This window comes from Gastrolobium bilobum, unplaced genomic scaffold (assembly GCF_033153095.1).
Source record: "Gastrolobium bilobum isolate Gb01-03AN ecotype WA unplaced genomic scaffold, APGP_CSIRO_Gbil_v1 utg118176, whole genome shotgun sequence".
Classification (NCBI taxonomy): domain Eukaryota; kingdom Viridiplantae; phylum Streptophyta; class Magnoliopsida; order Fabales; family Fabaceae; genus Gastrolobium; species Gastrolobium bilobum.
In genome coordinates, this window is record NW_026899880.1 from 22,600 (window position 1) to 36,381 (window position 13,782).

Below are 13,782 nucleotides of genomic sequence, written 5' to 3' on the forward strand. Positions count from 1 at the left end.
ATTCTCTATAATTTTAAATCTGAAAATTTTGATTGCTTGAATCATGGTGGGAACTGATTAATTAGTAATGAACGTAGAATTGGTAACACTCCTAAGAGTAATACTCATCATTATATGATACATGCACTTGCTGCATATATACCATCGTCTCTACTATTATTCTTTGATAGCATAAATACCATCTTTTCAAATATATCTTCATTTCTTACCACAACCACAAGAAATTTACCAACCGAAACGAAAACAGATGTTCCTTAGTGCACATTAATATGTGGTCACAAATGTGGTTACAACATTCCAAGTGTTTACAAGAATATCATACTCTACAGAAGTATAACTATAGCACAAGTGAAATCACAGGGGTAGCCTATCCAACGGTTTCACTGCTGCAACCCTACTGAGTTCCTGTCTGGAGTACTTTTCATGTGTAACCTTTAACTTTCCCACCCCGGAAGCTTTATGGAATTTCAATATCATATCCGCACAATCCCTACAGATATTGCAGTTAGCATAAACAGAGATTACCCTAAATTGTAAAGTGAAGAAGTCAAAGATAGAAGAAGTGCCTGATCTGTGAAACTTTATAACGCGCATGCTTGTGAAGGAGAGGGGTCCATGGTGGGGTTTTTTGCAGAGTACAACGTGCAACATAGAGAGCTGATGCACATAGTAAGGAAGACTTGAATGCTAAAGCTTCATACTCAACTAAGCATAGGTCAATGAGAAAGAATGCCATGTGTTCAAGCTGGGAAAAATAAATTAGAAACAAAAAAGGTTAGAAATCAAACATATTGTGCTGCATACAACAATCAACTAGAATGACTGATTTCTCATCCAAATTAACTGATCATCCTTCAAGCCTAGAAGTAATATCATTACTAAATTGGTACCGTCACCAGCCTGAGAGATTGTACTTTGTACATTAGTCCATGCATGCTGAATTACCTTCTTATCAGATTGTGAAGCCTTGAGAAACCTCACCAAAAAAACGTAAGGAGTAGGAGTATTAAGACGGAACTTCAATTTTCTAAGAATAAGCTTCTCCTGCATAGAAAAACCATTTCACGCATTAGAATATAACCATAAGAACCATGAATGATGACCATATACAGGTCCAAATAAAAACAGAAAACAATAGCAGAGAATTGTTTAACAAGATTTTGGAATTTGTCAATTGGACCCCATGTACTTTTTCCTTCCTCATTTATATCTATTTTTGGTTCAACAATAAAAATTTGTGATCAATCTGAGTATTAGTTGAATGAAAATTTCACCAATTTGTATATTTTATGAATTTCCCAAGTCCTTCATCATTTTACATAATAATGCTATTATGTATCAAAACACTCTTAAACCTGAAGAGTGAGAAGTAGCGGTGTCATAAGAAATGCTTAATAAGCACTGCATACCATTCCAAGCACTTGATCTCTGGTATATGACTCAGCTGAGATGCTTGTTAAATCTTCGACCTAGAATATGAGAAAAGAAAAAAAAAATTACAATCATCACAATAAATCATGCCATCTCTTCAAAAAAAAAAGGTTCAAAAAAGATGGCTTCTTACCCTAGGATGCCAAAAATCCTCATACTTTGAAGCCAACAAAAGTGCCGTAAGACCGACTAACTGCATATCAGTCTTTTTGATAGTCACTAGGGAAAGGTATTGATCCAACAATGTAACTGTGAGATACAGTGTTTCTGGCATCAAATCAAATTTAAAGTGTACCTGTAATAGCCAAGAACAATATACAAAGAAAATGACTATGATAAACCATCAGTAGAATAATAGATATGGGAAGAGATAAAGGAAAGGACACAAAAAAGGAAATCCATCTAAAGGATGACAAAATCAATTAATTACTTCAATTAGCCAGTTGATCAATATGCCCCGCATATTAGGTGTGATGTCTGTCTGAGTTGACATGTAATTTGTCAAAGCTGGATTAAGTGCCTGCAGTTGAAAGGAATTTTAAAATAGACAATAATTTGTTGAAATTAGAGAATAAGGATAAAATATAATATAAATCTGTATAGACAAGAGAGAGCTAGTGGTATCAAGATTATGCCAATGGGGAAGTGACAAAATCAGTGAAATAATAGCAGATATAGAAAAACAAGATGGTGATTCATGGTCACAATTCTAGAACTTCAACATAGGATTTCTAGGGGGGAAATTTGTGGACTTTGACTAAATTGACTGTCAAGGTGGAGATCATTTTTGGTACCACCGTTGCACTGAACACAGTGCGACGGTCATATTTGCATTATGTATTCCTGGGAATACATAATGCAGGAATACATAATGCAAATATGACCGTCGCACTAAACACTAAAAGAGATGACATCCAGACCCATTTCAAAGTAAGAGAGATGACATGAGCTGACAACCACTAAAAAATGCAACAATGTTAAAAGAATGCCAATTCATAAAATTGTATTCAACACAAGCAACTTCGAAGAGATGCATAGTCCTTAAAAGCTTAAATTTTAAGGTTCAAATGTTTTTTTATAAAAAATTATTTACTAATTTCTACAATTAGTATAGAGCTATGAAAGCCTATAATGAAATGGGTGGAAAATAAAAAGAAAGAGACAAGCATATTAATGAAAGAAGAAACTTACTCAACCAAAAAATAAGTACCGGATACAGTACATTGGAGACATGATGATATTACCTCGGTAATCCAATAGTACTGATATATCTCATCAATATATTCAGAGACTTCTAGTTGATTGCATTCATTATCTATATTTGGTAGGTTATCCTGCTCCCTAACTTCACCACTTTCCTTGAGAAACTGCAAAATAAGGCTACTTGTCACTTAAATTTATATGGAAACTAAAAAGAAATGTGGTTTAATACTTTGAGCATCAACCTTAGATCTTTCCATTAATGAAGTTGTATAAGATTTTCGGCGGGTGGACTTTTTCCTTGGAATGAAGTCTGACAAATCTGTTCTCAGGTTACTCTTTCCATCAGAAGGAGGATGCCTTTTACTTGCATCATCAGAAATTATCGCTAAACCATTCTCAGGAAGAGACAAAGAATCTGTTTCTTCATCCTTCGATGACATTGCAGCATTTGGTTTTGATTTGATCTGACCTGATCTTGATTTAGATTTTATAGTCCTTTGAGTGGTAGAAGCCTTGAGTGTGATCTTTACAGTAGGCTGTAACCAATGAGGCGAAAAATCAGGTCCACACTTTACATACCACGTGTGTAATTAGAAAAGTACTCTCAAAGTGAAGAAACAAAATAAAAATGCAGTGCAAATAATTTGACTGACGCGATAGTAGCTTATAGTCACTAAAGGAACCATGCTATTAAGCACAACACCTTAACAAGTACATTAAGGTTTTCTGCTGTATTTTCTTACCTCAGCAAACTACATTATACAGTTCACTCTTACTAATTATGCAAGCATTGCAAAGAAATTCTAAATGGAATGCAAAATAAGCTCAGATGTGAAACTAGCCTAAAAAATAAGCAATCAAATGGAATGAAATTACAAAGAACAATTGCTGCACCAATCAATCAAATAAAGGAACTAGAGACATTAAATTGTAAAGTACAGCCAACATTACCTTGGTGGACTTCCTTGAGGAAGTATGTAAAACGTTAGTTTGACCCCTGCATCCCAAATGAATTGCATAAAAATGAGCAATTAGTAACAAGAAATCTCATCCTATGAATTGCCAATGGATAATCCAAGACAGACTTATTAGACAAGTTTATCTTGCAAATCAAGGAGAATTAGTAGATACGGATGAATACAAACAAGCATTCGGCCATGACAGAGATTTTTAGTAACTCTGAACTCTGAAAAAAATCAAAGGTTCCCCTTTATTCAAAGATTTTGTTAGATATAAAATCATTCATGCCCTTTTACATAACAGGTTAAGCTTTTGGTATAGTTAGTTCATATTTAATAAGATAGTATCAAATCCTTATTGACCCCTACCTTAACAAAAAAGTTAAATTTCAGCATAAGGTAGGGTGGGTTGTGCATTGTCCATGCTTCTAGTCCGAAGGACTACTACACGACAGTGCTTATTAAAACTATTCACGTGTTTTCACTTAACAGTTTAAACTTTTAGCATAGTTGGCTCATGACAAATTCAAAAAAAGAATCGCTTACTTGATATCATCACTTCTAATATCAACCTAAAATTTGAAAACACCAAGCATCCACGCAAGTGCCATTTATGTGGAGGTGAGGACAAACAAAAAATGATAATAGATCACGTCGTTAATGTTAATTTTAATGTGGATTTAGTAAGAATTTAATAATAGTAACTAATTAAGATCTTACTCAATAATAATTTGCTTATTATAAAATAATAATGATTCATAAAAAAAATGTTTATTTCTTTTTTCTAGTGAAAAAGAAAAGAACCTAAAGAAGAACCAATATACAAAAATATAACATTTTGGCACATAGTACAAAAATGAAAGAAAATGAAATATGGATTAAAATCAGGGACCTAAAAGATGCCAGTGTATATATTTCAAAAAGAGGTTATAACAAGCCCAAAATTCATAGAACCTATCACCTAAGGTCACTGTTCCATGATAATTCTCGTGTCGGGATGGTCAATAGAACTACATTAAAACTCTGCTCTTACATTGCACTTTGTTTCCAGAGATATGCAAAGACATTCTTGATACAGTGTTACAAAATTCTGCAAAATGAAGAATCAAATTCTGGAAATTTTTGTTTTGATAAAAAAATTTATAAATTTTAATTGCTAATGTATTATACTTTATTCAGGAAGAATAATAGGATGAATTACTTATTAAGGGGTAATCATAAATATTAATCCCTTCAAGTGCTTCCTCTTTGGCCCATCTGAATGCAAGGCTGGGCTGTGGATCATTACCAATATAAAGGTGTTAACTCAACCCAAAAGCTTAAGCTATTAGGTGAAGGTCACATTAATTGTTTTATATTATATTTCTCTAATAAGTCCTTTCACACAAGAGCTTGTTGGACTTAAAAGATGAACAGTGCACAAGCCCACCTACATGTGCTACGAAATTTCATAATATTTAATTATTTATTAATAGAACGGGGTCGGTGAAAATCGTACTCGTGACCAATTGGCCACGGAGCCTAGTATATCATATAAAAATTCCACTCAATCCAAAAATTTAAGTTGTTGGGTTGAAATGGTTATTTATAACTATCAATTTGACATCTCCTCTTAATTGTATAGGCTTACTTGCTAAATTTCCAGATTTTTGCTATTTGAAGATCAACAGGACAAAATGTACCAGAAGTACACAATTTACAAAGAGGCAGCAAGAACTAACTAATGTTTATTATCACTTACATTTGAACAAAGCCATCACTCACTTGAGTCTTCCAGACAAGGCTTCTTGCATTAATTAATTGGGAACTAGCTCTTCTGTCTGCTGTTGGCTTACCTGAAACCAACAGTAAATTAAGTTTAATGAACATAGCATAAGTCAGTTCATTGACATTTGCAGAGTGCTTGTGGAAGTCACAGCTTACTGGGGAGACCACTTTGCCCTTTTGCTGTTTCAGAACTTCTAGCATTTTCCTACAAGGAAGTAAAATAAGGGCAGACATGAGAAAAGAAAGAAGATCTTGAAAACCAAAAATACAAAAGAATAAAGATCCGGCAATCAGAATAAGCCGAATTATATGGAGGGGAAAATATTGTATAGCCATTAACCACCAGGGAAGACAAATTGTAACGAGATTATAATCACCTTTGTGTTACTGATATCTGCCCTGCTAACCCTCCTTGGTACTGGTAAAGACTTCCTTGAAGTGCTTGGAAGAGACAAATGAATATTCTGGTTTCAGTCACATTTATTGAAAAAGCTTACATGAATCAACAAAATGAAATCCACAAACCTTGTAGTTGTAGGTAATACAGGCTTCCTTGCAAACCTAAAAGAAAAAAAAATCTTATGATTTCTACAACGAAGTGCTACGAACCATAAATATAAAACATGAATAACTTCAATATCCTATTAAATGTGAGATAAACAAGAGACAGGATCCCAAGTACCTGTTATTTGTGACAACTGATTGACCTCCATTTGTATTATTCTTCTGATCATCTAAAGATGCCCTCAAATTTGTGCCAACTGATTGACAAAAGCAATAAAAACACCTAAATATGTTATTCGAAACATATGAATCATAGGATAAAAACATCTAAGGGAAAATTAGTCACCTCTTTTGGGAGCATCAAACTGAACATGAGCTTGACTTGTATTTGTTTGCACTCTTTCCTAATTTAAGCAAGTTATCAGTACTTTAAATTTGTACAATAGGCCCAAGTAAAGTTTAAAGTTTAATAAGTAAACAAGAAACAACACGGCATAACAAAAAATTCTAAAATTTATGACTTAGTAACTGCTTTCCATACTGTGAAGGATTTCCTCAAAGAGACACCAACTATTTTAGTGCTTGAACCAGCTGAAAACCTAGAAAGGCACATAAGACATAAAATAAAATAATAGTCAATCAAGTCAAGGAAGCAAGCATTAGAGGAAATAAAGAGACAGAAAGTTAATATACTACCCTATTCAAGAAAATGTAAATATATTACATCAGTCTCTGCTTGAGATAAAGCTTCACATGACCAATTTCTATTATGTCAAGTACCTATAGAGATTGAATTTATTTTAAAGCCGAAGGCCCATATCACAAACAAAATATGGAAGTTGTCGAATATAAAACCATTCATGTGCTATCATAACATGGTGTCAGAATCTCTATGACCATATAGTCCAGAGGGAATGACAAAAGACGACTCTTGAGAATTTAGGTAGGATGATGAAACAAGGGTTCCAAATTTAGGGGAACTTGGTAGCAGAATAGTGACAATACAAGTCACAGGGGATGGTACCACTCTGATACCATATTGAAATTAGAGGGCTATAAAAAGAGGAGGAAAAGAGAGAACAAGTTAATGAATAAAATAAAAATTGATATTAATTTGATGTGCTATAATATGATACAAACTATAAAAAAAACTAACTCCTATTTATATTAATACTAGACTCCTAATACTAATTAAATAAGGAAACAAATCATAATAATATAATGAAATATGAAAACCACTTCTAAGAGATGAGATCATTAAGTGTTCTCTAAAATATTGTAACATACAATAAAGATATTATGAGATATCTTCTAGATATTCAAACCATCACACGGGAAAATGTTTAGGTTACCATTAGATATAATCCACTGACCTATCAAAATATCCCAAGAGAAAGATCCCACGAAAGAATGACACTAAAATTTTGTCTTCACATCATCTGATAAGTTAAAAAAAAATTGAAATTCTCGATAACTATATACAATAAAACAAGTCGCATTCCAAAAATAACTTGCAAAGGTTTTACTAAAACAATAAAAAACTACCACCTCCCCTTCTAACGTTCTCTCTACACAGAATAAAAAAGATTCTTACTTCATTTTGGAGCTATGGCGCCGAATATCTGTTGCAGAGTTTCCTTGAACATTGCTAACATCAGCCAATGCCTTTCTCACATTTAAATTTGCTATGAAAAGCCAAAATAAGTGAAATGATAAGTATGCTTCATAACATACTTATCAAAATTTTAAACGAAATTTGTGCAGTTAAAACTTACCATTACCAGAAGTACCATATTTGCCACTACTTTTCTTCATACTTTTGAAACCACCCTTCACGATTCAAGTTGCAGAATAATTATACATAGTGAGTAAGCAATGGCATGCTCAAGGGTGCAAAATATATAGACATTTTCCAAGCATTTACAGATGTTATAGAGTATTCAGAAAGTATTAGAAGTTTAGAATGTACATTACCTTTGGATTACTGGAGCTATTCGGAATAACACCTTTGTTAGCTACTATAGCACTCCTACATAAATTACAAAATGAGAAGAAAGAATAAATAGATTGATCACTACATTGTCATTTATACACAAGAAATTCATGGAACATCTAAAGAAAATGAATGCCATCCTGCTGTATGTTGTCATGGTTTGTAAAAAGGCAACAATTTCCACTACGATATACAAAGATATAAAACAAGGAAGCAGCTTCGGACCTCATATGGGTCGTATAAAACACACAATCTTGGAACAACCCTGTTTAATTTGAACCACAATAACTAAAAAGAAAATGTTTAATGCTCGAAGCCCAGGAAACTAAAATCCCTTCTACTACAGCAGCGCAGCTGGAGGGTTTCATTATTTATCTAATCTAGTATCTCAAAACAGCAAACTAAAGTGAACCAAAACCATCCTATGTTAGCTTCACCTATAATTTCAGGCAATTGATAAAATAAGAACAAAGAACCAATAAATCAGAAATCAGAAATCTACTTCCACAATTTTACCATCTCCCAACAACTCATGGAGCAGAATTACATCTTTTCAAATCTGAAAATATACCATACCTTAAAGTTGCACCTGCTTCTCTTGCAGATTTCCTAAAGAAAGATTCAAAATTAGTTATATAAAATACATTCCCGTATACCCAGTTACGGACTTGTCAATCAAACAAATAATAATAATAATAATAATAATAATATCTTACATGAGCCCATCACCGACATTACTCCGGTCATTTTCCGAAAAAACTTTGAAATTCCTACCACCCACTGTTTCATATATATTATAAAACTTCAAATTCACAAGAGCAAAAATTTAAAAACATAAAAAGAAAACTAAAACGAATATATAAATATAAAATATACCACTGGGACGAGATTGGCCACCTATAGAGGCTCGAGTTGAACCCACTCTAGATTTTCCCTGAAACACGCAAGAACCAAACAAGAATGTCACCAAAAAAAAAAGCATGTACAAAAACAAATATGAAAAGTAGCAGCTACCATTGCTATGCCAAAACAAACTTATTTCCCTTGTGTTTCGCTGAATGAAGGAAAATCTACGGAAATAGAACGTGTGTATAAAATCTACGGAAATAGAACGTGTGTATGTAAAAGTTACCAATTGCACCAAAATAAGCATTTTTTTATGTAGGGTTACGGAAAATTCAAAAATTCAAACCTCGTCAAGAGTCATAGGATTATGCGAAATTTAAATGCTAAACGTGGCTAGGGTTTTTGTTCGATAATTGAAAAGTAAAATTTTAGAATAATAAAAATTGGAGTTCAAACCTTACCGTCAGAGAAACCATTTGAGGTTTTGGTTTCGATTAGGTTTGAGCGTCGCAGAGAACGATGCAGAAAAGAAAAGAAAATAGAGAATACCGTTGCAATGGTGAAAATTGAATGCCAAGAGCGCAGTGCTTTTATATTTTTGAATGGATGTGTTTTTACATTAATACCCTCCTTCTTTCGCAGAGAAAAAATTAAAAACAAAAAAAAACAATTCAAAAAAACCCTATGATTTTGTTATGAAACATTTCTCATTATTTTTTTCATCCACATTCATGGTTACTTAATACTGTTAAAAACTTAAAGAAAAAAAAAAAAAAAATACATTACAAACTTACAACATTTATGGAAAAGACTAAATGTTAAAAAAAAATAGAAGAAAAAAATTAAATATGTCTAAATTAAAGAAAATAAACTAAGGACGAAAAAGTAAAATAAAAAATAAGATTAAATATATTGAAAACTTACAATAATAACAGAAAAGATTAAGAGTAAAAAAATAAAAAATAGGTTAAATAAAAAAATAGATTGAAAACAAAAAAAAAAAAGACCAAATATGTCTAATCCAAAAGAGGAAAATAAAATCAAAACAAAAAAAAAATATCAAATATGTTGTAAATTGTACCACTAATTTTTTTTCTGTCTTCCTTTTTCTATTATCTTTTCTTCTAAATCTTTTAATAGTAATAGAAAAGACAAAAAGTGAATAAAATTAAAATAAAAGAAGAAAAAGGAAAACATGTATAAATCAAAAAGAAAAAAAAATTAAGAAAAATAAGAATAAATATGTTGAAAACTTATAAAGCTGATTTCCTTTTCCTCTATTTCTTTTAAGTCTTATTTTTCCTTCTATTTCTTTTTTGTCTTTAGTCTACTATCTTCTTTTTTATTTAGACTATTTTTTTTTTACTTTTAGTCTTTCCTGTCACTTTGTAACTTTTCAATATATTTTGTTTTATTATTATTTTTTTGTTCTTATTTTATTTTCTTCTTTTTGATTTAGACTATTTTTATTTATTTTTTTATTTTTAGTCTTTTCTGTCATTTTTGTAACTTTTAACATATCTAATCTAATATATCCTAAAGGAAAATCGTTTGTTGGAAACTTTGATAACTTGTCACACTCTCCTTCAATCTCGGGTTTATATTCACACCTAAACCAATTTGAAATAGTTCATGTTTTAGTAACTTTTGAAATTTTGAAATTCAAAATTTAAATGAAAAAATAGTTTAGTGGGAAACAACTTAATTAAAATCCCACTAACTTGTTTTGGCTCTCCTTGAGACCCGTCACCGAGCTCGTAAAGTAGCTAAGTCTTTAGGGTTCTCAAACTTTTTTCATTTCTGACCCTATTGGTTTTTCAGGAGGGATTTGGCTGTTATGGAATTCTTCGGATGTTCATGTGCAGGTTCTTCACACCAATCACTAGTATGTTCATTCTAATCTTATCTGGAGGGGTGGAAATAAAGAAGAGTTGGTGACTTTCTGTTACGGTAGTCCTCGCCAGCAGGAGCGCATTCTTCTTTAGGAATCTTTGGATTTGATTCAACCAAATTAGGAGAAGGCCTGGTGCTTCATGGGAGACTTTAATTCATACACGCATGCGTTTGAAAAGGATGGAGGTGGAGAACCTAACTGGAGGAGTATGCTGGATTTCCAGGAATGTCTTACATCCTGTCACTTGACAGATCTAGGTCACCAAGGCCCTACCATGACATGGCGTAGGGGTAATCTTTCTGAGCGGTTGGATCGTATGTGTGCTAATGAAAGCTGGAATTTGTCTTTTTGCCAGAGTGGTTTCTTATCTTCTATTCTTCTACTCGGATCATCGTCCTATTTTCTTATGGGATCTTCATAACGAGAATGGGTTTCTTCCATTCAGATTTTTGGCTGCTTGGCTTACTCATGATAAGTTCCCTGAGTTAGTTCAGAACACTTGGCAAGAGGGGACCTTCTAGTAATTTGTTTCGTGACAAGGCATCAAAATGGCATCAAGACTATTTTATGGAAGAAGCTAAGTGAAAAAGGAAGCTCCATGCTCGTATCAGTGGAATTGATCGTTGTCTCAGTCACCATAAATCTCATGCTCTTGAAAATCTGCAGAAGGATCTTTGGAGTCAGCTCAATATTATTTATCTTAGAGAGGAACTTACTTGGTTTCAGACAAGGAAGCACGGACACTTGTAAAAACAGGAAGAGTCGGGTCCGACACGCTCCGACACGGCGACACGCTCCGACACGCTCCGACACGGTGTCGGACACGCGGTTGACTTTTTCCGACACGTTGACCATTCCGACACGCGAATTTGACCGTGTCCGACACGGTCAAATGGCATTTTCGTAATTTTTTTTTATTTTTTTTTAAATTTTTTTTAATTTTTTTTTAAATTTTTTTTTTTTAATTTTTTTTAAAAGTTAAAATATATTAATAAAGCTTCCACCTGATCAATTTTTTCTTTTTTTCTTTTTTCCCCTTAAGTAGATAAGAGATCATCTCAGCATAATTGTTGTCAATTCCTATCACGCTCTTGTTGTATCTTCTTCTCTCTGATCTCTCTAATATGATTTGATCTCTCTATCTGATATTATATCTCTCTCTCATCCCAATTCTTATTTTTTTTATTAAAGCTTCCATCTTTATAACGTGTTGATGGGTATTATTAATTTAGTTTCATTTTTTTTTGTTAAATTATTAAATATTAAATGAAATATACACTATATAAATTAAAAATATTATTTAATATTAAAACGTGTCCCAACGTGTCGAAATCCATAAATTTTTAGGATTGACGTGTCGGAGTGTCGTGTCGTGTCGTGTCACGTGTCGCGTGTCGTATCGGTGCTACATAGGTTTCAGAGGTCTCGTGCAAATTGGTTCAGGTATGGGGATCGTAATTCTAAATTTTCCCATGCTTCAACAGTGTCCAGGTGTAACACCCCGTTACCAGACCGGTGTGTTATCATCACATATGATATTAAGCGCAATTACAATCACAGTAGTTATTTGTAATTACGGGAAAACTTTTTCTTTTTAATATCGTTTGTACCTTTAAAATAACTGTGATCATAACTCAAAACTTATTGCGGAATTATGAAAGACATAGCTTAATACCATGCAACTTACTTTTAAAGATGCTAAGTGGTTCCCATAAACCAACAAAGCTTAAAACTTATTTTGTTCATGTTTAATACCGGTATTCACTGTCTTTCTTATTACCCAATTAATTTAAAACTTATCTTTGACTCTCATCTCTTACTATGTTATAGCTCTCTTTGTTAGCTACGCGTGGTTTCAAACCGCGCACAAATCGGAGCTCTGTAGCTCGAGTTATGCCAGTTTTACTAAACTAAGTTTTTGCTAATTTTTTGGGTTGAGAATTTTGGCGCCCAACTGAGCGCTAAAACGCCCAGAGGCAGAAAATTTGCCTTCTCCAGGTCTCCAGAGCGTTTTGGCGCCCAACTTGAGCGTTAAAACGCCCACTTTAGCGTTTTAACGCCCATTTTCGCGTTAAAACGTCCAAGGGTAGAGACTTTTCCTCCATTCTACGAACATAGTGCGTTTTAACGCCCATTTCAGCGCTAAAACGCTATCCAGCTGGGCAAAACATGCCTCCCCTGTTTTCATATAATTTCTTGAGGAAATTCCTCCCCTTTTCCCCATTCTCTTAACACCTAATAGACATTCTTACATCACATCATACTTCAATCCATTCAATATGTCATTGATCCTTCCATCAATTATAAACCTCCACAAAATATTCTTTACAACAACTAATTTTTAAGCATAATCTAAGTGGCATGGACATTCCCCATGCTCACCCACATCCAAAATGATAAAGTGAGGCATATACAATTGGATTCCGAAATACAACTAATAATCAATGGACTTAGGATTACATATGACCAACAAAAGCATGGTAAATACACCTACATGCAATACCATGTTCATATACTAAGTCCTCTACACAATAAATGTCAACAAAATATAGGAATCTCTCAAAATGACATATGAATCTCATGCATCAACTCTATCTCCCACTAGGTGGGCTTCTTGCCCGAAGCTCCAACGTGCTCACTTGAACCTGAAATGATGTCCCCAAACGCGGGGTGAGATATACAAATATATCTCAGTAAACCAAGGGTACTAGAGGATCACTCCACCCCATGGCTCACTCAATGTGCAACAATAACATCATGTAAAAGTGCATGACATACAAAATCACAACAACTGGGCACAAATCCAAGAACATCCACATAAGGATTACGTTCAAGGACCCCATCATATAACTCTCGGGAAGCTTCCTGGTGCCTCTCCCACGGATGAGACGACCCCATGGCAAAACCCAACTGGAACTCCTCATGAGCCCTATCCAGCAGAAGTCCCATGTTTGGATCATCCTGGTACCGCTCCCAGAGTCGGCCCCACGGCAAAACCCGACCAAAATCCCCAAAGGATATCTCCAGCGGAAGTCCAAACCAACGCACATCTACTGGCCAGAGATCAAACAATTCACACACAACATGCTCCAAGCATGTCACAATCAAGCAATAATGCATGAACATACATATTCACACAATGTCCAAAGGCACAAAATCCAAATACAAGAGCAATGTTCCACACG

General features: G+C 33.7%; 1 protein-coding gene across 1 annotated transcript; it reads right to left on the reverse strand.

Moving 5' to 3' along the window:
* Nucleotides 1-314: 314 nt before the first annotated feature.
* On the reverse strand, nucleotides 315-9,248 carry LOC133294071 (putative cyclin-B3-1). The gene is made up of 23 exons (XM_061492726.1): nucleotides 9,165-9,248; nucleotides 8,734-8,791; nucleotides 8,574-8,637; nucleotides 8,434-8,466; nucleotides 7,839-7,893; nucleotides 7,640-7,694; nucleotides 7,459-7,549; nucleotides 6,406-6,463; nucleotides 6,211-6,268; nucleotides 6,043-6,121; nucleotides 5,886-5,921; nucleotides 5,738-5,801; nucleotides 5,517-5,565; nucleotides 5,335-5,428; nucleotides 3,586-3,631; nucleotides 2,877-3,170; nucleotides 2,676-2,798; nucleotides 1,862-1,951; nucleotides 1,565-1,726; nucleotides 1,410-1,469; nucleotides 946-1,044; nucleotides 567-745; nucleotides 315-490 (listed from the first exon to the last, which is right to left on the reverse strand). Exons 1-23 carry the CDS (start codon nucleotides 9,177-9,179, stop codon nucleotides 355-357), a joined length of 1,998 nt encoding a protein of 665 aa, XP_061348710.1. The 5' UTR covers nucleotides 9,180-9,248; the 3' UTR covers nucleotides 315-354.
* Between the last annotated feature and the right edge of the window lie 4,534 nt (nucleotides 9,249-13,782).